General features: G+C 35.9%; 1 protein-coding gene across 1 annotated transcript in view; it reads left to right on the top strand.

The window, feature by feature from the left end:
- The window catches only part of CHD7 (chromodomain helicase DNA binding protein 7), a 206345-nt gene that overhangs the window by 177006 nt on the left and 5728 nt on the right, over positions 1–23611 (top strand). Inside the window, 22 exon segments of the mRNA XM_032222540.1 lie at positions 753–826; positions 828–930; positions 3119–3229; positions 3322–3527; positions 7792–7991; positions 11139–11298; positions 14755–14844; positions 15209–15312; positions 16497–16625; positions 16917–16990; positions 17139–17193; positions 18309–18431; positions 18434–18539; positions 18663–18850; positions 18853–18867; positions 19774–20056; positions 20058–20163; positions 20165–20333; positions 20336–20403; positions 20405–20459; positions 21247–21404; positions 23057–23284. Coding sequence (XP_032078431.1) covers positions 753–826; positions 828–930; positions 3119–3229; positions 3322–3527; positions 7792–7991; positions 11139–11298; positions 14755–14844; positions 15209–15312; positions 16497–16625; positions 16917–16990; positions 17139–17193; positions 18309–18431; positions 18434–18539; positions 18663–18850; positions 18853–18867; positions 19774–20056; positions 20058–20163; positions 20165–20333; positions 20336–20403; positions 20405–20459; positions 21247–21404; positions 23057–23284 — 2805 coding nt within the window.

Genomic DNA, 23611 nt, shown 5'->3' on the forward strand with positions numbered 1-23611 from the left:
CCAACTCAGACCTGAATCCAATTGAAAACCTGAAGAGGGTTATGCACAGGAGATGCCTTTGCAATCTGACAGATTGCAAAAGAACAAGGAAGAGTAGGCAAAGCTTTCCAAGGCACTTTGTGCTACATTGATATACTCTTACCTCAAAAAACTGGATGCTGTCATAAAGTCAAAAATGGCTTCAATAAAGTATTAGTTTAATACACTTATGCAGCCACATTATTCTAGTTTTTTATTGTTATTTTCTCCTCTAAAAGATTTCAGTTTGTTTTTTAGTTGAATTATACCGCTTATATGTTATTTTAAAGATAGAAAAAGTTAAATGATCTATCTTTATATATCTCAAAAACCTAGCATTTTAATTGTGGTAGGTGGACTTTCTATATCCACTGTAAGTAATAAGAATTGTATTTATTGCAATGTTCAGTTGCTTTGAAAAAAAAATCCATCCTTCGATATACATTGAAATAGAATAAATGTAGTCCAATTATTGCTTTATTTTGAATTTGGAAGTATAGCATAGAAATGAGAAAGGCATGATCTAAAAACTTCAAGTTTAGGAAAAGGTGGCCTCCTGAACCCAACAAGAAAAATACCATTTTGAATTTTTCCTTCTGACTTCAAAGGAAAAACAATACTGGATAAAATCCCAGGGACCATAAAATTGTTTCCTAATCCTAATTATACTTGTTAAGAAAAAAAAGTTTTAATCAAAAATAAAAAGGCAAGTTCCTTTTCCTCACAACTTATAGGTTCAGCAGCTCTCCAAAAAGGAAATAGAGGATCTTTTAAGGAAAGGAGCTTATGGTGCTTTAATGGATGAAGAATGAATCCAAATTTTGTGAAGAGGATATAGATCAAATTCTTCTGAGACGAACACACACAATCACAATTGAGTCTGAGGGAAAAGGCTCCACATTGCAAAGGTCAGTAAAAAGTTAATTTTCTAAATTAATCAGAATCATGCATGAATGATCTTTCCCATAAATAATCCTAGAAAATAGATTTATTTTTGAATTGCATTGTAGCAGACACTCAAATAATGTTGTTCCAAATCAGAATCTAAGTAGTCTATTCGCTGAATCTGTACAATATACAAATTGAAACATGAATATAATTTGAAAGCAATTTCCCTTCTATAGAAAAAAATGGATACTTTATAAGAAAGCCCTATAGAATCTATAAAATATCTGAATATCAAATTTCATACTTTAAAACAAACCTCAATGTCTGTTCAATGCAGGGACGTGCAGTCACTAGAGGCAAGGGAGGCGGAGCCTCACCAGTCTCCTCAGGAAAAAGAAAGAAATTTAAATATATTTTTTTAAATAATTAAAGCCAAGATAGTTGCTACCAGATTCCAGCTCACAGTGGCTTGGTGTCTGCTTAGTGTTAACCAAAGCAGGAGGCGAGAGAACTCGGGGCCTCTTTTCCATAAGGAATTTTTCGCCTTCTAAAAGTTAATAAAGAGTTAAAAGGCAAAGAAGTTCAGATGGAAAAGAGGCACTAATTCTCCCGCCTCCTGATTTGGAAGCAGCCAATCGTGTCTTCTTGAGCACGCTTACATTGGGCGGGGCGTGCTTCGAGGAGAGAGGAGTGGGCGAGAAGGAGGAGGCTGGCTCTTTGCTGCAGACCTGGGCGCTTGGCGGCTCCCGATGCAAAGTGCCCCGATGCTGCCCCTGCCCCGGCCTGCTTCTCCAGACTCCGCTGCTGGAAGTCCCGGATCGCCTCTGGGGGAAGGCTGGGTGAGAAGCGGAGCGAAGCTTCTCTGCGGTCTCCCGGCGCTGCCCAGAGGCTCTTGCAGGATCACATGTCAGCGGCCGGCAGCCTGGAGCGGCCCCGGCTGTGAGACAAGGGAGCACTTAAAGCAGCAGCCGCCGCCGCCACCCCTCCTTCGCCCGGGGCGGTGGTGGTGGCAGCGGCTACTTTAAGTGCTCCCTTGTCTCACAGCGGGGGCCGCTCCAGGCCGCCGGCCGCTGACACGTGCTCCTGCAAGAGCCTCTGGGCAGCGCCGAGAGGCCGCAGAGAAGCTTCGCTCCGTTTTTCACTCAGCCTTCCCCCAGAGGCGATCCGGGACTTCCAGCGGCGGAGCTTGGAGAAGCAGCAGACACAGGCCGGGACAGCGGGGGGGGCAGCGGGGCACTTTGCATTGCGGGAGCCACCAAGCGCCTTTGCTGCAGACCCGGGCGCTTGGTTGCTCCCGCGATGCAAATTCCCCCCCCCCCCTCCCCCGCCGAGGCCGACCGCTGCCCTGCTGAGCCTCACCAGGTATCAACCTCACCGCACGTCACTGGTTCAATGTATAAATAAATTGTTTTAGAGAACCTGTATCTCAACTGAGATTGCTCAATGGGGAGTATTCAGGTAAGTTCAAAGTATTATGTTTTGCATTTTTAAAACAGTGGATTTTTAAAATCCACTGATATGGAGAACTACCTAGTAGTGATACACTTTGTGTGGAATATTTAGGACGTTTTGTACAGTACTTAAGGGGAAATAATTTATTTCACTTATTCCAATGAATGCTCCCCATCACTGGTTTTAGAAGAAGGGTGCAGTCATTTGGAAAGTAAAATACGATTTTTAAAGGACTCATTTGACCCTTTGTGCTCCAACCATGTGATACTGCAGCAGATAATAAAGAATGTTGTCTTTTGTCACAACACTTTCACCCAGAGAATGCTCCTTTTTACTTCAAATGACATTTTGCATCTTAATAATATTTATATGTTTAAAAGGCAGATGTTTAGTTATTTCATTTGTTTCTGGCAGACAGGGATTTGTCATTGTTCTCATCTTGAGGATACTGCTGAATGAAAGCAGTAGTGTTGTACAGCTAGTCTAGCAGTACATAAAGCATTAAAAGTTGACATGTTTTGAGTCCTATCACCCAATAAACATTTCTGGTAAAATCAGATCTTTAAAAGTATTCCATGCACCTTTGGTCACTCTCTTTCTCTTTGGATCTTTGATGATTCAGAATTATCTATTTTTATTTATCTTTCTATTTTTATTTCTGTAGATATTCAAACTCTGTCGAATAAACATGAAATAATTTTCATTGCGTAAGTTGTGTATATTGCAGCTTTTAATCAAACTATTATTTGTTTTGTTTTAGGCTAGTTTTGTTGCATCTGGTAACAGAACAGATATTTCTTTAGATGATCCTAATTTCTGGCAGAAATGGGCAAAAAAAGCTGAGCTTGATATTGAAGCCTTAAATGGAAGGGTGAGGAATTTAAACTTACCTGTTCTATTTAATTTGCTAAAATTCATTTATTATTACTTGTTAAACAGAAATATTTTTTATTTTTGTTATAGAACAATCTAGTTATTGATACTCCAAGAATAAGAAAGCAAACTAGATTATACAGTGCAGTCAAAGAAGATGAACTGATGGAATTTTCAGACCTTGAAAGTGATGCTGAAGAAAAACCTAGCATAAAACTTCGTAGGCCACAGGACAAATCCCAGGGATATGCAAGGAGTGAATGCTTTAGAGTAGAAAAAAATCTGTTAGTCTATGGGTAAGTAAAATAAACTGGAAAACAAAACTGTATTCAAGGTTTTATATTATTTGATCCTTTCTACTTATATAGGGTTGTCGCTTATTGCACAGAGATTGCAAATGGAAGTCTCCCGTGATATAATAGATGTCATTTCTTGGAATACATTATTCTCCTTGACAGTGAACTGGAGGAACTTGGCTTGCTTGCATTATTCTGAATTGTTATATTCTTCCATTTCCCGTTCATTTACCCATTCATACCAACACATCATTTCTAAACAAAATTCATTGTTAAAAATCATTCTAAAGTGAAAAATAATTCACGTTAGAAAATTATTTACAAAAAGTATAAATGTTGTTCATGATGGCAATTATGATTATGCAACTTGGTAGAATCTCTAGAAAAACAAGACTATAAACAGCTAAAATAATAATGATACATATTAATTAGGAAATAGCACAGATTTAATTAGCAGACTAGGTAAACTGGTACATTTTAGTTAATTCTATAAACTGACAAGATTCAGGGCCAATCATATTTGAACAAGGGGGAATTCTGTTAATGGGAACTTGTCTTGATAATATTCTTTCTCTGGTAAGCAGATCATTGTCAGAGAGCACACTGAAAAAGTGTCTGTACTAAATCATAGTTGAGAGACATATAGTATATTTAAGGTAGCAGTTGCCACATACACTTTGTATTTTATTACAATGATATTTGATGTACCTTCTGAACATATGTTTGTGATAACAAACACATATGTTTGTGATAATCAAAATTCAGTCAGTTTTGGAGTGAGTTCAAATATCTTGTTTTCTTCCAACAACACATGTAGCTATGTATTTACCATCTTTTCAAGGATAGATTGGCTGGATGAACAGATTAATAACCAAATGATTCAGAGTGGGCTTCTTAAAGTGGAAGTGTGCAAACATACATCTCAAGTTAGCTAATTCCAAATTTTTACAGAAGTGCATTTACTGATTCCAACCACTTATTCTTAGTTGATTCAGATCAGACATGAAGGAATTGGGAAGGCATATGATGGAAGGCATTGATTTAGGCATTTTGTTCAACCACAGTGTCTGGGTCAAAATATAAAAGAATAATTTTATCTTGTAAGTGCCCTTGTCAGTGTACTTGTAGTCTCCAAGAGTCTCTGGCAATAGAATTTAAAAGTCCACTAACAACACAATATTATTTTGCTAGATGATGATGAGAATATGGCATGATGGCTATAAAGAAACTCTTTTTCATTACCTTTACTGCTTCATGTTAGCACAATGAATTTATCTTCAGATTTGATTTTCACTATTTGTGCTCCAGCCATTTTGGGATGTTTCATTGCCCATAGGCCTTCTGAAGTCCAAAAAGCTTTCCAGACTTTACATTGGCAGGGTTGTTAAGAATAATTTAGTCAGCGATCCATTTAATCACACTATTAATATTCAAGTTAGGGTCTCAGCAGAATTGCCAGCCTTGTCACCAAGGCATTCAGGAATCTTTAACATTACATAATTATCCCAAATTCAATGATCCTAATGGATCCCCCACTCTATAGGGAGATTTAAAAAAAGCTGGCAGTTCTAATCTTGTCAGGAAATGCTTAAGCATGGCAAAAAGTGGATGGCAACTCCCTTCACTTATAGGCCATTTTCTTCCTATTCAGATGCAACCAGATGAAGAATATGTTCTGTTTCCTAACTTGCAGTCAATGATCCATTAAGACAGTCCCATGGTTTACAATAGAATTCTGCACATCACAAGCCAGGAATCAAAAGAGAGCCCTGAAATTAGTGTTAAAATTCCCATGGAATTTTTGGTGGCTTCTCTACTATCAGAAATCACCATGACTAATTTAAGAAATAGTGAAATGGTCAATACACAAACATTCCCCTTTCTATAGCCTAATACTAGGACACACCCTCTAAAACCAGCAACAGAGCTGAATGGCCTGCTGGTAGATTTCAAAGATCATCTGTGGATCCCAATCATTCCCCCACCCCCATTTATGCTTGTATCCCCAAGATAGGCAGTGCTGGATCGAACCAACCCTTTCTGGTCTCATTAATGCACACCAAGCAAGCTCTCTTTTTTGTGCATCATTTTGGGTTGATCTGGCATTCACTAACAGCGCTGCCAGACTAAAAGATAAACTGACAGGCAACTGTATTCTGGAATATGGGAGAGAAACACACTAATAGCACATTTCAACCAATATGCATAGTGCAAAACACCAGTCCTTCCCATCATAGTTTAGATTGTATAGCTCCATTTCTTCTCCACCCATCTCTCCAGATAAATTCATTATCAAAGAGCTGCAATAGATATGGTAACCTTTCTGCAAACATCATACACAGTATCTCTTTCTACAACCTGGCATCTAATATACATGTTTAGGCTGCCACTCTTACGATTTTGTCAGTGGTAACATTGAGGAAACTATTGTTAAAACCTAGATTTTCTTTCAAGCCATTTAGAAAATCCAATGATTAAAATATAGTTGCATAACCACAATTGTTATCTAATCACGTACTAGAAATTCTTAAGTTCATTAACAAAAGTAGTTTTCCATTTTTAAAAGAAACCTGCTTCTGTTACCATCATTCCAAGATCTTGCACCATGTAATCCTTAATTTATTGTCATGGTTGGACCTGGAATTTTGATCATCAAATTGGCCACGCATGACCTGGTTTGATTTTATGGCTATTTTTCAGTAAAGAGAGTTATAACTATTGTTAAGCAAACCAGATGGTCATTAAAGGAAACCAGCATCTACAATTGGTACTTTCTGCCAGTTTTTGTCAGAAAATGGCAAAACCCACCACAAATTATGGTCACATGACTATAGGATGCCATAACTGGTTGTAAATGTGAGCAGGTTGCCAAGCATGTGACATAAGATCATGTGACTGCAGGGGGGCAGTATGGCATTTTACAATGGTCAGAAGTATTTTACAGGCTGTAAAGCATCCATTCTGAAGCCATCATAACTTCAAGCGTTTGCTAAGCAATGGTAATTAAGCAACAATTATCTATAAACAAAAAAACCTACAACACAGAGCTGTGGTGGCGCAGTGGTTAGAGTGCAGTACTGCAGCTACCTCTGCTGATTGCCAATTGACTGCAATTTGGCAGTTCGAACCTCACCAGGCTCAAGGTTGACTTCCATCCTTCCGAGTCAGTAAAATGAGGACCCAGATTGTTGGGGCAATATGCTGACTTTGTAAACTGCTTAGAGAGGGTTGTGAAGCACTGTGAAGCGGTATATAAGTCTAAGTGCTATTGTTATTATGTTAGAAGTGTTTATGATAGGAATGGATGTAGTTAAAATATTACATTTTGTGCAACATTTATTTTATAGTTAACTAATATTTATGAAAAATTGATAATTTTCAAATTAAAGTTATGCTCCCATCTTTCATTATATTATTGAATTTAGCAAAATTGCCTTAGTGAATGATTCTAAGATGGTATTAAATATCTCTGTCTTAGGTTTTGTTCCTGTGAAGAGCTAGTACAAATAGAGTAATACAGACATGAATTCAAATTCATGAAATTGGTCTGGGTTATGTACTCCTATTCAGAATTTATGAGATCCATTTACATTAAACACGTGCATTTTATTTTTTCCACTATAATAAAATATTAATTAGTTGCTATTTGCTTAGTAAAATAACTTACATCCACAAAATACATATGTACATATTTTAATACAAAACTTCTCCAGTACAAGTAGTCCTTGACTTATGACTGCAATTGAGCCCAGAATTATGGTTGTCTGTTATGACAGTTGTTAAGTGAGACACCCACATGGTCGCCTTGCTTAATTACGATAATCCCTACTCTCTTAATTGCTGCCATTAAATAGAGCATGGGATGCCTTAGAGTGGGAGAGAAGGTCTAGAAGGCCTGGCTCAGGCGCAGCATCTTATTAGGGCATACATAGCCTGTCCTAGCCTCTCCTGCACTGAGGCTTTCTGCTTCCCACCCTGCTGGGACCCTCACCCTTAAGTCTCCTCCACCTCCCCTCATCATGGTTTGGTCTATTTAACCTTTTTTGAAGATTGTGTTTGGAAAAGAAAAGTGGCCATAAGGGTTGGCAGAGTGCCTGAATTTCATTCACATAACTGCAGGAGTGCTGTAGTTGCTATAACTTTGGGTATATGTCTAAGTCCCTTCATTCAGTGTCATTGTAAATTTTCAACAGTTGCTGAACAGATAGTTGTAAGTTAAAGCTACTTGTAATGCCAAAATGTAATTTACTTTTTTTTAATATAGTTGGGGACGATGGACTGATATCCTTTTACATGGACGTTATAAGCGCCAGCTAACTGAGCAAGATGTGGAAACTATTTGCCGAACTATCCTTGTATATTGTCTCAATCATTATAAAGGGGATGAGAATATCAAAAGTTTTGTCTGGGATTTGATTACTCCAACGGCAGATGGACAAACTCGGGCCTTAGTTAATCATTCTGGTATGTTATCTGCTTCTTGCAATTGAAGCCATAAAACATTTCTTTAAATCCATTGAGCAGTATTATGTGATCTTTAACAAAGCAAGTATAGACTGTACTTTTATGTGAAATGTCTTTCAGTGTTATTGTTGTTAATCTTACTCTGTGTCACTGGGAATTACACGTTAGTGTCTTCATTTGATATTTTAATGCTAAAAGTCCTTCTCAAAAATTTATCTTGGCCATTTCTATAATGAGTATGTAAAACTTCAGAGATATCACTGTTCTTTTGTAAGTTAAATTTGGGAAACTAACTAGCATTATTAATTAATTAATATGTCTGGTTCATTACAGAAAAAGACAGTAAGTGGAGCCAATTTTTTGTCACTAAGCAATGCAATTGTAAAGCACAACATCATGTGACCACACCACTTAACGAAGGAAATTCTGGTACTTCCAGTTGGTGTAGTTAAGCATATCCCATGACATTGAGCCAAGGTGGCGCAGTGGTTAAATGCAGCACTGCAGGCTACTGCTAGATCAGCAGTTCAGCGGTTCAAATCTCACCGGCTCAGGGTTGACTCAGCCTTCCATCCTTCCGAGGTGGGTAAAATGAGGACCCAGATTGTTGGGGGCAATATGCTGACTCGCTGTAAACCGCTTAGAGAGGGCTGAAAGCCCTATGAAGCGGTATATAAGTCTACTGCTATTGCTATTGTTAAGCACAATGTCATATAGTCACCATTTGTGACCTGCCAGTTTCCCCATTGACCTTGCTTTTGGAAAACTGGCAAATGCAATCACATAGCACTGGTCACTGAATACCAGATCTCAATCATATGACTGCAGATATGTTGTGATGGCCATAGGTACAAGGACTGGTTGTAAGTAGCACTTATTCAATGCTATTATAAGTTTGAAAAGTCATGAAACCACTCATTGAGGGTTTCATGACGCAAGGGTTATCTATACTCTGGATGGCAATGGCTCTTAAGATATGCATATAGAATCTTTCCTGGTTGTATAAGTAGACGCTAAAGTTCAAAGTTAAGAACTTTTCTATGCAAAAAAAAGATGCTCTGCAATTGAGTTGTTACTGCAATATTTTCATCCAGTTAATAAATGTAATCCTTGTGATTACATATACTTTGTTGGAAAAATGTGAAGTTTCAAATTTATTAATTGATGGACCTCTTTTAGAAGCTTCAGCCAAATACTTCCTGCATTTGTTATTCAATCCTATATCAGCTTAGAGGTATTTTGGCCACTCCTCTTATTGAACGGCTTCATCTAATTTTTGGACTGCCTTACATAAATTGCTCATTAAAGTTATGCCCCAATAGTTCAATTTTGGCAAAGATTAAAGCTTTGATTTGGCCATTCTAAAAATGAAATTAGTTCTACTTCTGCTTTTCTATTATAGTTTTACCTGTGTATTTAGCATTATTGTCCTTTATGACCTACATCCATTTAAGATTCAACTCATGGACAATTACTGACATTACAATGCATAGTATAAAGCCATAGTCCATTGTCCTCTCAGTTATAGTGAGCAAGCTGACGCCTGAATTTGCAAAAGGATCTCAAACTATGATATTTCCACCATGATGCTTCATGGTGAGGTTCTTTTGTTAGAATGAAGTATTTTCTCTAAAATGAACTATTGGAATAACTGCTGGATCATTTAGCTTTTTTAAATATATGTTTGAGATTGATGCTATATGCCTTTATGAGAAAAGAGGTTTCATCCATTATACCTTTATATGCATACTACTTTTCTTAAATATTTACCTAATGGTAGACTGATAAATACTGATATGAGATATGGTTGTCTGAGCAGACTTTGACTGTGACCATTAAATACAAAAACATTTAATAGGGAATGAGTTCTCCAATTCATATTTGATGCTCATCTCATTTACTGGAACATATAAGTTGACCTCCCCCATTAAAAGATTTGATTATCCTTGAATATCACAAACGTTTTCCAACAAAGACAGTAAATATTGACTCAGTACTGTATATTCAGTAATAACATAACACCATACAGTTAATCAAGAAGCTTGTTAAAGAGAGATCCAACTTGGAACTATGGATAAATTTCCTAACAATGAGAATAATTAACCAGGGGAACAGCTTGTCTCCCAGAGTTCTTGGTGCTCCATTGCTGACGGTTTTCAAGAGAAAATTGGACAATCATTTGTGCAGGATGGTATAAGGTTTCCTGCCTTGGGCATGAGATTGGACTTGAAAACCTCCAAGTTCCCTTCCAGCTGTATAATTCTATGATTGTTTATTTAATCATAATCTCTCAGATAATTCTAAAGGGTTCACAAATTTTCTTTTACCACTGGTAAAAGACTGGTTTACCACTGCATAAAAATCCTCAACGTCAGAATCCTCAATGTAATCTTTTCCCTATAAAATGCTGTTTTGTTTTAATTGCAAATGATTAAAATTGCTGCTTAGCTACGTATATACTCCCCTTGTGCATTAAATAAGCTTCTTGTACCAGCATATGTTGCACAGTTCTTTAGCATTTGCTTCTGTGTGGAGAAGGTGACTGGATTGTTCTAAGTGAGCAGTTTGTTTCAGAGTTGCTGAAAGTCTATAACATTATTTTAAGTTCATTGGCAGAATAATGGGATGTAAACATTGAGCATGATCCAGCCACAGTGAAACATTATTACATCCTATCATCCCTTATGTCATGCTAATGGAACTGAAATATTTTTAACTTTGGCACATATTTAGCTAATGTATAAATTCTACAATATCTTTAAATTACATATATGTAGAATATGCTGTAACATGTTTATGTTATTCTGCACCTTTCATAATTTGCAACACATAATATGCTATTCAGAAACTGAGTTAAAACAGGATTAACACCCAGGTAAGTGCATAGGATTTTAAGCAGAGTGCATACAAGGGTAAATTTGTACAATAGCATTCTGCGGTTTTCTAATTGTTTTCAATTACTGCATGGTGTCTTTAACTATGATATTGTCATCATGGAATGGAGTAGTGTAAAGTCCAACCTAGTTTTCTAGAAGTCCATACCATAATGATAAAGCACTGTGAGAAAGTGATTTCACAGGCAGATGGCCTCCTTTGACATGGTGTCAGAGTTAATGCTGAAAAACCATGCATGTGTACATTTCTTAGGCTTGTCTGCTCCAGTGCCCCGGGGGAGAAAAGGCAAAAAAGTAAAAGCTCAGAGTTCACAACCAGTGCTTCAGAATGCTGACTGGCTAGCCAGCTGTAATCCAGATGCCTTGTTTCAGGAGGACAGCTATAAGAAACATCTCAAACATCACTGTAATAAGTAAGTTAATCCATTAAATTAATTTGACCCATTTTGACTTGAACTTCAATGTTTAATGGAACTCAAAATCTAGGACCATAATATAGGTCATGTATACTATAAGGATAATCTTTAAATTATGCTTCATCATTGTCACTGTTTAATAGTATAGACCCATATACATTCTTACTTTGGTTAATGCTTAACAATTTACTGATTATTGATTACTGTTTGTCTTCTCAATGTGGTCAATTTAAGTTGCTGTCAGTATTTAAAATGTGGTTGGTCTTAGTTCATTGAATTATTGGAACTTATTTTTTTCATGAGCCTCGTGTGTATTTCATCCTTACATACTATTCAAATAAAGTGTTAAATTATATGACATGTTCTATGGCCATTATGAGGTGGGATAAGGAACAGGATGTAACTTTAATCATATTTATTTTGAAATTATCCCTGTTGGAAATCTTGCGATTTTGAATAACATGTGATTAAAAAACTGTATAATTGTTGATGTTATTCAGGGCTTAGCTGCCTGATGAAAACGAATATGAGCAATAAAAGACATTTAGCTCATGTTCCCCATAAGTTATGTATTAGAAAGTATATTGTTTTTTTTAAAACGTAACTGTTCATCATAAAAGTCTATTCTACAAATCATAATTTTTAATTGTAGTTACATATTGTAATTCATTTATTGTGTAGTATATCATTATTATTGTACTGACTATGATTATTGATTTTGTACATTTTCTTGACCTTCTGGAAGACTATTAAGACCTGTTTTTTTTCCTCCTGCAAAGGGCCAGGGTGTTAAAGGATCCCTATAAACGTGTTGATTTTGCAAGTTTATGATATGGCATTTAGGCATTTTGGTATTGGTTTTTTATTTTGTTTTGTTTATTGGGGGCTCATTTTATATGGCTTCTCTTTTTTTTCTTATAAATTACTCAAAATTATGTATTTAAGGATGGCCATTTAACATTTCTAAATATGCTTCTTAAAAGTTGCTTTGAATAAAGTGATTAATAAATTCATAAATAAATTTACAATTGCATCTTCTGTAAAAAGATAATATGGTCAGGATAGTGTAGCCATCTCCGTTTACAATCATCTTCCTCTCTCTCTCCTCCTCTCTCCTCTCCCTTCTCCCACCATCCATCCATCTCTCTCTCTCTCTCTCTCTCTCTCTCTCTCTCTCTCTCATATTCTTTCTCTTTAAACTTATAGGCTGACCAATTCAATGCTGACTGTGTGTGACAGATTCTTTTTTTAAATGCAGTATCTAGAAATAAAACTATAACAATGGGGTTTTTTATATTTTGCATCAGCAAATATTGCAGGGTATGTTGAATTGGATAACATGATCTCAAGTGAACTTTTACTTCAATATATAAATTGTAAATAATTGAAAAGTTATGAAAAAGGGAAGAAAGGAGTGCAAAAAACTTGAAGGACAATATAATTCCAAAAGGCTCTATTAAATTAATATTAAAGGATAATGTAGGCCCATTTATGTGTAGAAATAGCTTCGTATTAGCTAAATACAGGATGCCAACTCCTTGAAGTTGGAGGATGGGTTCTTTCCTAACTAAGTTACTTATTAGAATTTTGAACCCAGCAATGCTGAACTCTTAATTTATTCCATATTGGTATGTACTTGACCAGCTGAAGAACCCTTACAGTTGTGGTTGTTAAAGACCAATAAGAGCCGAGGTGACGCAGTGGTTAGGGTGCAGTACTGCAGGCCACTTCAGCTGACTGTTATCTGCAGTTCAGCGGTTCTGATCTCACCGGCTCAAGGTTGACTCAGCCTTCTATCCTTCCGAGGTGGGTGAAATGAGGACCCAGACTGTGGAGGTGATATGCTGACTCTGTAAACCGCTTAGAGAGAGCTGAAAGCCCTATGAAGCGGTATATAAGTCTAACTGCTATTGCTATAAGTTTCTGGAGTATTTTGTTTTTTAAAGACAGAAATGCCAGTTATTTGCCAGGCAGTTGAAATCCAAGAGCAGCACAGCTGTTTAGCTAGCATCACATACTTCCTTTGTAAAAACACAAACATACCTTATTGGCTTTCGTAATATGGTGGTGGTGGTAATGTGGGATCTATAGCTGTGAGACTTTTATTGGACCCTTTGTTGTCTTTTTTATTCTTCTTTCTTTCTTTAAATTGGATTATGTTTTCATGTTTGTTTGTTATTCAGAATTTGTCTGGTAGATGGACAGACATGTATATTAATTGATAGTAAATATTATATAAGACAACTATTAAATAAGCTATGCTCTTTCTTTTCGAAGGTTCGTCACTAGGTGCTGTCTATGTTAAAAATTGTTTGCATTGTGTAGAATTATTTCTAGATTAGAAACAGTGTCTCAGATATTGCTTTTTATTCTGTAGGCATACTACATTAAAAATTGGTGTCCCAAAGACTTTACAATATTACAGATGCTTTAGAGTGTCTTATTACTATGCAGAAAGGGCTGGAGTAGAAGCTGCAGGGATGTTTCCCAAACTACTAAGATATACATGGCTAACCAAATAAAAAGCAGGAATACCTTTGGACTTTTTCCCCAGTTGGACAACATTATCTGTGGGGAGGAGCTTCAGAAAATGGGGAAGAGATGTGGTACACATATTGCCAGTTTACATCATTAGTATTTCAAGTAAAATATGCTTTTTCAGTGTATTTCTTTTAATAGTTTTCTAGCATTGTTGAGAATGGAAGAGAGTAGATGTTTAATTACATCAATTTGGTCTTTTGAGTATGAATAGGATTATGGCTCCAAAATAAATGTTTATATTCTTTTAGAGGAATTACACAGTGAAGCTAAATATGATATATTCTGTTGTCTTCTAAAATAATAAGAGAAGTAAATTTGGCAAAAACTTTTTACAAAATAATTTCTAAAGAAATACTTGACTTTTTCCTATTTTTTAAAGCAAAGGTTTGTGTAATCTAACAAGTCTTAACATTCCATGCTGGGGGTTTTGTAAGGTAGTAAAACCAGATTTTATATCTCGTTTATTCCTACAACTTCTGATGTGCTTCCAAAAATGGTATTAAGGCAGCAGCTGAGGAAATTTTATGAGATAATGAAGCAGAACAGTTACTGAAAGCCATCTGCTCAGTTGTTTACAAACTTGCTTCAATACTTCAGAGGCAGTGGTAGAGTACGTGTCTAAACTTCACAAGCTGCACTAGGTAGAACTAAATGAAATGCGCCTGGGTTGGGCTGAGCTCGATCCCTCTCTGTGCAGTCTAAGCGGTTGCCAGGCAGGCCTGTTGGAAGCCAGCAGAAAGCACCACACAGAGGTGATTATGTGCCACCATCTGTCACGCTTCAAGCCTACCATACAGCATGGCTAATCAGCCTTGGCAGGATGATGGATGAACAGCAGCAGCTGCCAAAAGCCACTGTTGGCAAACAGTCCTGAAGTTAAGAACTTTTTCCCCTCTCTGTTTTCCTCTCCAGGGTCCTGCTGCGTGTCCGCATGCTGTACTATCTGAGGCAAGAAGTTATAGGGGACCAAGCTGACAAGATCTTAGAGGGTTCTGATTCAAGGTTAGTGCAAATTCAAGTTTATCTGTGCTTCATGATCATGGTTTATGTGAATATTATTTATCATCATAAAAAAGTTAAAGATTAAACGTATCTGTTTATGCTCTTTTATTAAACTGCTGCATATTTTGGTTGTTCATTAAGGGTGAAGAATTGTTAATTTCATGAAATAAATTACTTCAACAGAATATCAGTGAACAATTTTAATTTATAAATCTAATGTAAAGATTTAAAGTGGGAAAAAAGTATATCATTTGGGAAGTTTTTTCCATACTTAATTTTTTGTTTAGTTACAGTTATACAAGTTTGATCTTTTGATACTTATGTCAGCATCTAAAATTATTTGGAAATGCTAACTCTTTTTTAGTGAGATTGATATTTGGATTCCTGAACCATTTCATGCAGAAGTTCCTATGGATTGGTGGGATAAAGAGGCAGATAAATCTCTTTTAATTGGAGTATTCAAACATGGTGAGTGATGTCATACTTTGAACAGAGCTTCTTGGTAAAGCTTTCTGTTACACCAATATTCAGTCATAATATTAACAAGTATAGTTCCAAAGAACTGTTGGCTTCTGTTCCTTTTTTCCTTCTGCATTAAAAAAAAATGTATTTGAGTTGTAAATATCAGATGCTGTTTTAAAATGTTTGCAGAATATTTCAGAAGAAAACATTACTTTCTTGGCTGCAAATAACATAAAACCATATTTGTTTAAATAATAGCCAAATAGTTTTACAGTTCTCCATAAACTCTGCTTCCAACATTGTTCACTTACTAATTCTGCCAGTTAGTGTCAAAGTGGATGGTGGGCTTAACCTCTGCTATTAATCTGTACAAGTGCCTCCTGGGCTTTGTTCCAAGCAATATTTCACAAATGTCAGTGCTGAGAACTATGGGCTCCCTTGAGTGGGATGCAGCCTTGTTAACTTTGAAGGACTAGGGAAGTAGAGTTGGCATGCTATATACAGTGGGCAAATCCTGATTATAATCCCAATTCTCTGGAGTTCGGTGCAGCATTCTCAGCAGGCTAGATTGTCTAAAGGAGAGAATGAAGGCTTACAAAATATTTCATGATTACATTTTGGCTTGACACTGTACAGCGGTTAAGGAGAGTGTGTTGTGGAATAAATCCTAATTGAATTGTGCTGCTCTACCTATACAGGAATTCTGTTGTGGGCTCAACTGAGGCAAACTAGCCTAAAAACCACGTTGATGCCGCGCACTTTTGGGATCTGCCATTTTCCATCTAGTCAATGTGGTCAGTAAGAAAAAACAGCAGTCTGAAAAATAAGATGGGATCAGTATCATATTATAGACAGGCATCATCATACATATTTCCCTATGTATGTATCTCCAGCATAATGCCCTGGTTTCATTGTGACCAGAACAACCAAAAGAAGGTAGTTAGATTGCATGTAGAGGAAGAAGGGCAACTCATAAGCACTTTTCTCTAGGTGTCCAGTATAAATATTCACCATATTTCTCTTTCTCTTCTATCACTTATTCACATATTTTTCGGGATCTTCATTGGCGGTATCACTGCTTGAAGGGATTTTTACAATAAGGTTTTCTTAGTTTATGATCAGTATAAAAGTATAATCTGTAAGGATTCTTGTTGATAGATATTGGTCTTTTTATGTTTATCTGAATGCAGGCTATGAGAAGTACAATTCTATGAGAGCAGACTCTACTCTATGTTTTTTGGAAAGGGTTGGCATGCCTGATGCCAAGGCCATTGCTGCTGAGCAGAGAGGGACAGATCTATTAACAGATGGTGGTGGGGTAAGCAGGACATTATAAAAAAATTAATAAACTTGTACTGCATTGTGTATGCTGGCCTGACTTCACCTATTGCATCATATTTGTGGATTCTCATACATAGGAAAGTTTCAAAATAATGTTATATGAGGAAAATAAAAATATAGTCATTTTATTGTAACAATAGGCGTTGCTGAGGTGAATTTCTTTTTGCTTCAGGATTCTTTTTTTATTGTCTGTCATATGCTGCATAGGTAAGCACTGGAAAATGTTTTGAGTTATTAGCTCTGATATATTCTGGATTTTATTTCATTTAGAGGTGATTTTGATAGAGAAGATGAAGACCCAGAATATAAACCAACCAGAATTCCATTCAAGGATGAAATTGATGTAAGAAGTAATAATATACATGCTTTATAACTACATTATTTTGAAATCGTGTGTTTTCCATGATTGTGTGTGTTGTGTATATGTTCAAATTTAATTATTGTGCTTGCTTGGAATACTATTATTCATTACATTTTCTTTTTTGTCAAAGGAATTTGCAAACTCACCTTCTGACAAGGAAGAATCTCTAGAGCTCCTCCATGCAGGTAAGATTTTGGAAAAACGTGGTGATGAATGGAAGAAAAAAGAGGATAACAATAAAAATGTGATCCAATGTGTATATTAAAGTTTGTAGTTGTGAAAACTACATTTCCAAGTCTATACAAAATCACACAAAGTGGATTGAGTATGAACGTTAATCTTTGGGTCATTTTCCATTGGAATACAGTTAAGAAAATTGTTCACAGTAGTAATTCAATACAATACAATACAATAACAGAGTTCAATTCAATTCAATTTATTAGACTTGTATGCCGCCCTATTCCCAAAGGGACTTGAAGGTCTTCTAGCCTAGGCAGGAAACCCTATACCATTTCAGACAAATGGCTATCCAACATCTTCTTAAAGACTTCCAGTGTTGGGGCATTCACAACTTCTGGAGGCAAGCTGTTCCACTGATTAATTGTTCTAACTGTCAGGAAATTTCTCCCCAGTTCTAAGTTGCTTCTCTCCTTGATTAGTTTCCATCCATTGCTTCTCGTTCTACCCTCAGGTACTTGGAAAATAGCTTGACTCCCTTTTCTTTGTGGCAACCCCTGAGATATTGCAACACTGCTATCATGTCTCCCCTAGTCCTTCTTTCTATTAAACTAGTCATACCCAGTCCGTGCAACCATTCTTCATATGTTTTAATCTCCAGTCCCCTAACCATCTTTGTTGCTCTTCTCTGCACTCTTCTAGAGTCTCCACATCTTTTCTACATCATGGTGACCAAAACTGAATGCCGTATTCCAAGTGTGGCCTTACCAAGGCTTTATAAAGTGATATTAACACTTCATGTGATCTTGAGTCTATCCCTCTGTTTATGCAGCCTAGAACTGTGTTGGCTTTTTTGGCAGCTGATGCACACTGCTGGCTCATATTTAAATGGTTGTCCACTAGGACTCCAAGATCCCTTTCACAGTTACTACTGTTGAGCAAGGTACCACCTATACTGTATCTGTGCATTTACAGTGCAAAGGCCTTTTCATGAAATTTCCTTTAACTCTGAGGATTTATTATCAAAAGTGTTTTTGTTACCTGTTTTTTATGATAATTTTTGCGAGCTAGTATTTGTCTTTAATTATAAATACCTCTTATCTTCCTTGATAATATTCTCCAGGCAAGCACAGTGACAATAGTGCTGATTTTGGTCAACTCTACTGGCCAAGCACTTCAACCCTGACTACTCGGTTGCGCCGTCTCATTACTGCATATCAACGTAGTTATAAAAGGCAACAAATGAGGCAGAAGCACTAATGAAGACTGACCGGCGTCGACGACGACCTCGTGAAGAAGTGAGAGCACTGGAAGCAGAAAGAGAAGCTATAATAACAGAAAAACGTCAAAGTAAGTTTCGTAGCTTCCTTATAGAAATGAGTATTGCCTTGCAACATAAATTACAATCTTTAGAATGCAAGCGGATATTCAGTTGGACTTTTGGAAATGTCCTGATATCTAATCTCTTTGTTTTTAGGTGGACAAGAAGAGAGGAAGCAGATTTTTATCGTGTTGTATCTACTTTTGGAGTTATTTTTGACCCTATAAAGCAACAGTTTGATTGGAACCAGTCAGAGCTTTTGCCAGACTTGATAAGAATCTGATGAAGTTTGGAGAAGTACTTCAGTTGTTTTGTAGCTATGTGCAGGCGCGTGTGTCGAATGCCAGCCAACCAGATGAAGGCAGCCCATTGTTTTCCATAATACTAATACTTTAGATAGTTTACGATATTTAAGGATCCATGTTTATTTTCGCTTTTACCCTTTCCTTTTTTCCAGCAGTTGTGATCACACATGCTAAAAATTGCAACTGTAGCATTCTAATTAAATAAAAATTAGGGGGGGGGAGATATGAAAGTTTTTTTTTTTAATGCAAGTAAAAACTGGCTTCAGGTATTGAAGGTTGAGCTTATTATAGGCACCCTTGTTCCTAGACTTAACCCTCAAAGGAGTTGGTGCATTCCTCTGTAGAACAGTTGGACTAATAATAGACTCTTTAGGAGCTCTACTCCCTTCTCTGAACTATCACCATAACCTAGGGATTATCTATTTATTTACTATTTTTGTGTTAGATTTATATCCTGGCTTTCATTTAGGAGCTTGAGACAGAAACAATGTCATTCCTCTTCCAGGTTTCCCCACAATATTCCTGTGAGATAGTTTGGGCTGAAGAATGTATCTGATACAGAGCCACCCACTGCTAAGAATGGACTTGAACCTCTTCAGTGCTAGTCCAACATTTTGACCACTATGCTATACTATATTTCAGTAAAGGATAAAAATGAAGGATAAAAATGAAAAAACAACTGATTCTAACACTTCAGCAACTGAGCTGAGCCCTTTAAGATCCCAAGCCAAGTTTGAAACAATTAAGAGCAATTGAAATTCTGTTACATTTGCTTTAGTTTGGGGGCAGGGTTGCTGATTGGGTTTATTTCAAGTTGGGAATTATTTGAAATCCAGTGATAATTTATATTATACAACTTTTTAAAAACTATCTTCTTAAAATCAAATAATATAGACTATTGCTTAATATGTAGTAATTTTAAAACTTTCCTAATTTCTATGTACTCCTTTTTTTCCTTATAGAACCTCCTGATCTTTCTACTATGATTGAGCCTATCACTGAAGAACGTGCTTCTAGAACTTTATATCGTATAGAACTCTTGAGAAAAGTCCGAGAGCAGGTTCTCCATCATCCACTATTGGCAGAGAGGCTAAAATTGTGTCAGCCAAGTTTGGATTTACCAGAATGGTGGGAGTGTGGCAAACACGATAAAGATTTATTGATTGGAGCTGCTAAACATGGAGTCAGCAGGACAGATTATCACATTCTAAATGATCCTGAACTTTCTTTCTTGATTCTCATAAAAATTTTGCTCAAATAGAGGTGGTGGTAATCTAACTACCATATCTCTATTAAATCCACTGGGTGTTTGCTGTAGTCAGTCAATGTCTATTGTCCCAACCTCACTAGTTACAAGATGAAAAACTTACAGAACAAGCTGAGGTTAAAGTGGAAGGAGTTGAAAAAGTTACCAGCCACAGAAAAGTCTGGCAATGAGGAGGAGGAGATAGAGGGAGCAGATGTGCAGTAAAAAGTGATAAGGAGGAGGAGGCTGAGGTTGAGGTTGTTCCTGTAAAATGTGAATAAAAGATACAGAACTGAGTACAGAAGTTGATCCTAAATCAATTTCCGAAAAAGGTTCGGAAGATGATTGAAGAAGAAAAACTTGATGATGATGACAAGTCAGAAGAATCTTCACAACCTGAAGGTAATTTTAGATGCAACCTGAACTAAGAATTATTTTGACTATACTTGACAGATCAGATCTTAGCAGTTCTTTCAGGGACTTAAGATTCTCAAGTCTGATCTCATTCAAACTGTTTAAAGTACAGTACTAGGAATGCAAGCCTTTAGTATTTTTCTTTTCAATAAACATTTCTACGTTTATTTTTCTACCAAGGAATTTTTACATCTGTCTACAAATCCTTATGTGTTATATAATATTATGCACCATGTTCTTAAGGCACTTGCCACGACTGTTTGACCTCATTATTGCTTTCTGAAAACTAAGCAAAGGCATAATCATCAATATTGCTGTGCTGTTGTAAAGAAAGATAATTAGGAATGGACAAGAGAACTTGAGAATACAGTTTGATAGCTATATTTTATTTGGTTCTAACAAATAAGGGTACATGTAAATGTTTTAGAAATGGCACTGTCGTCTGTTATTTACTTTGAACTGCAATAAAATAGAATATAAAAGAACAAAATGATATAATTCAAGTAAGTCAGAATCAGCCTAGAAAATTACTGTGATTTTACTAAATAAAATACCATAGATTTATAATTTTTTACTAAATATAATTTTTCTATGAGAATTTCTTGGAATTTTTTCTTATAACTTCATCTCAGACATAAAAATAGGTTTGTCCATTATGATGTACATAAAATTCCCAGTACTTCATTCAAGATTTAAAGTTGTATAAATTTATTATACTATAAATAACTGTCCTATTTGAGGAAGCTAATTTTTGGTGGTTGTTATTTCTCGACAGGAATGATTTCTCGGAATAAGAATTTTGATGAAGAAAGCACTGCATCCCTGAGCACTGCAAGGGATGAAACGCGTGATGGATTTTATATGGAAGATGGAGACCCATCCGTAGCCCAGCTGCTTCATGAGAGAACATTTGCTTTTTCTTTTTGGCCTAAGGTTTGTTCAATATATAACCTGATTATCATTTGATTTCTAAGAAAGTTATCAGGTCTGAATTACTTAATAGTGTATATCATAATTCAATTCGTAAGCTATAGAGCAGATTCTCTTCAGCGGGGATGAGAAGCCACTCTAGTAGAATATGAAGTATTTTCAGATTTGGCTCTCAGCAGCTAAACATATCTGATTTCTCAACTGAAGAGGATTCAATTAAAGGTATTCTAGCTTTTCTGCATAATTATTGAACAGGAAAATAAAGTGAAATTTCAGACTGAGACTTCCGTTTCCTATCACCTAAGAGATATGTTCTAGGCCTGCTGTTCAGAAAAAAAGAACTTAAAATTCTTAATATTGTAATGTAGATGGGTTATGTTTTTTTTTGTTTTTTGTAATCTTAAAAAAGGATTATTAACTATCTCTCAGCTTTCACTTTTTAAGAAATACCCTACAATTCAGAATAGATAAAATTCTTGTACTGAAATTGTATTAGCTTCATATACATCTCAGTTTCTGATTTCACTGGGTGCTAGAGAAAAATAAAGTAGTAAAAGTCTTAAGCTTCCTAATCACCATAACGGGGCCATCTGGATTAGGGGAAAATAACCTTGTTATAATAGGCTTATTCCTGGGGAAAACAAGCAGTAGGCAATAGCTGCTGAAATCTGCTGGCAGCTTTTATTCTATTTTGTAGTTTAGTGAAGATTAATCCTATCTGGTTATCAATCGATAATTTCCAAATATTAATAATTACTTTGGAAAAATATTTGTGATTCAAAATACTGATAACTCTGTGTTTCCACAGAAAGTGGCTTAAAAGTAATGTATTGCTAGTTTACAATGAACTTCAAAAAATAATATAAATCAATTAATATAGTATGGTACAAATGAACAAATAACACCACTAGCAGAAAATGTAATATATTCATGTAAATAACAGCACACAAAAACATAATTTTACAGCATTGAGATTTAAAAGCAAATATTATTAGCCAAGTAATTTAACTTTCTTAAGAAAAATCAGAAGGGCATTATATAATTGCATATTTTGGAACTTAAAAGTTTCAAAATATGCAATTAAGATTCAAAGTATTTTCTATGCAGGAATGCTGCATTTTGTATTTGCTTTTATTTGAGCATGCTGTAATTAAACTGTTTCAGTATACATGCTTGAGTGGAACTTGAAGTGATAATGGGTGTGGAATGAAAACTGACATTTATGGGATGTTCCTAGATTGGTAGCCTTTTCACAAAGTTGAACTTTATTAATAGTGACACTAATAAAGGGCCACTTCCTAGGACAGAATTACAGATGGTGTTGTCTCTGACCTACCTAAGACAAAGTTATTGGGAGTAAAGATTATATTATTCATTATGTAGTAGTTGCACTATTACTTGTTAATTCGGCTTGAGTTTTAAAACGTCTGAGTAATAGCAAATGCTTAGGAAAAAAATACTGCACATCCAACATTTTGTTTATTTTTATTACCAACAGCAATATGTTTGTTCTTCGTTTATATGCATTTGCTTTAATTTCAGGGTGATTGAGAATAATTTTAAATGCAGAATTTCAATTATAATTACTGTGGATCTAAAATTAGTAAATCTGTTAAACCATACAATAATGCAGATTTTGTATTTCCCTTTTGCAGGATCGAGTAATGATCAACCGATTAGACAGCATCTGTGAAGCAGTGCTGAAGGGAAAGTGGCCAGTAAATAGACGCCAGATGTTTGATTTCCAGGGGCTTATACCAGGGTATACGCCAGCAGCTGTGGACAATACTCTACAGAAAAGAAGCTTTGCTGAACTCTCCATGGTTGGTCAGGCCAGCATCAGTGGCAGTGAAGATGTCTCTATATCGCCTCAATTATCTAAGGCATGTTTTGTTTAACAAAAGGAAAAGGCCAAAATAGCAGCAAAAAACACATGTGGGCAATTAAATTCCACTTTTGCCAGAAAAAATAAACAAAAATAATAACATTTAGATTGAAAGTAGTTTTTACGACACATTTTTCATTAGGCAAAAGTTATAATTAACTTATCTAATGTTGGTCAGGCCAAAAATATTATTGATTGGGATAGTGCCATCATATTATGATTTTTCCATTTTTCAAAAATGAAAATGCAGTAAAAATTAAACACATTTCTTTTAAAAAAGCAATGGTTAAAGTGATTGCTCATAATTATATATGTTAATTTTTCA

The sequence above is a fragment of the Thamnophis elegans genome, chromosome 8 (genome assembly GCF_009769535.1).
Source record: "Thamnophis elegans isolate rThaEle1 chromosome 8, rThaEle1.pri, whole genome shotgun sequence".
Classification (NCBI taxonomy): domain Eukaryota; kingdom Metazoa; phylum Chordata; class Lepidosauria; order Squamata; family Colubridae; genus Thamnophis; species Thamnophis elegans.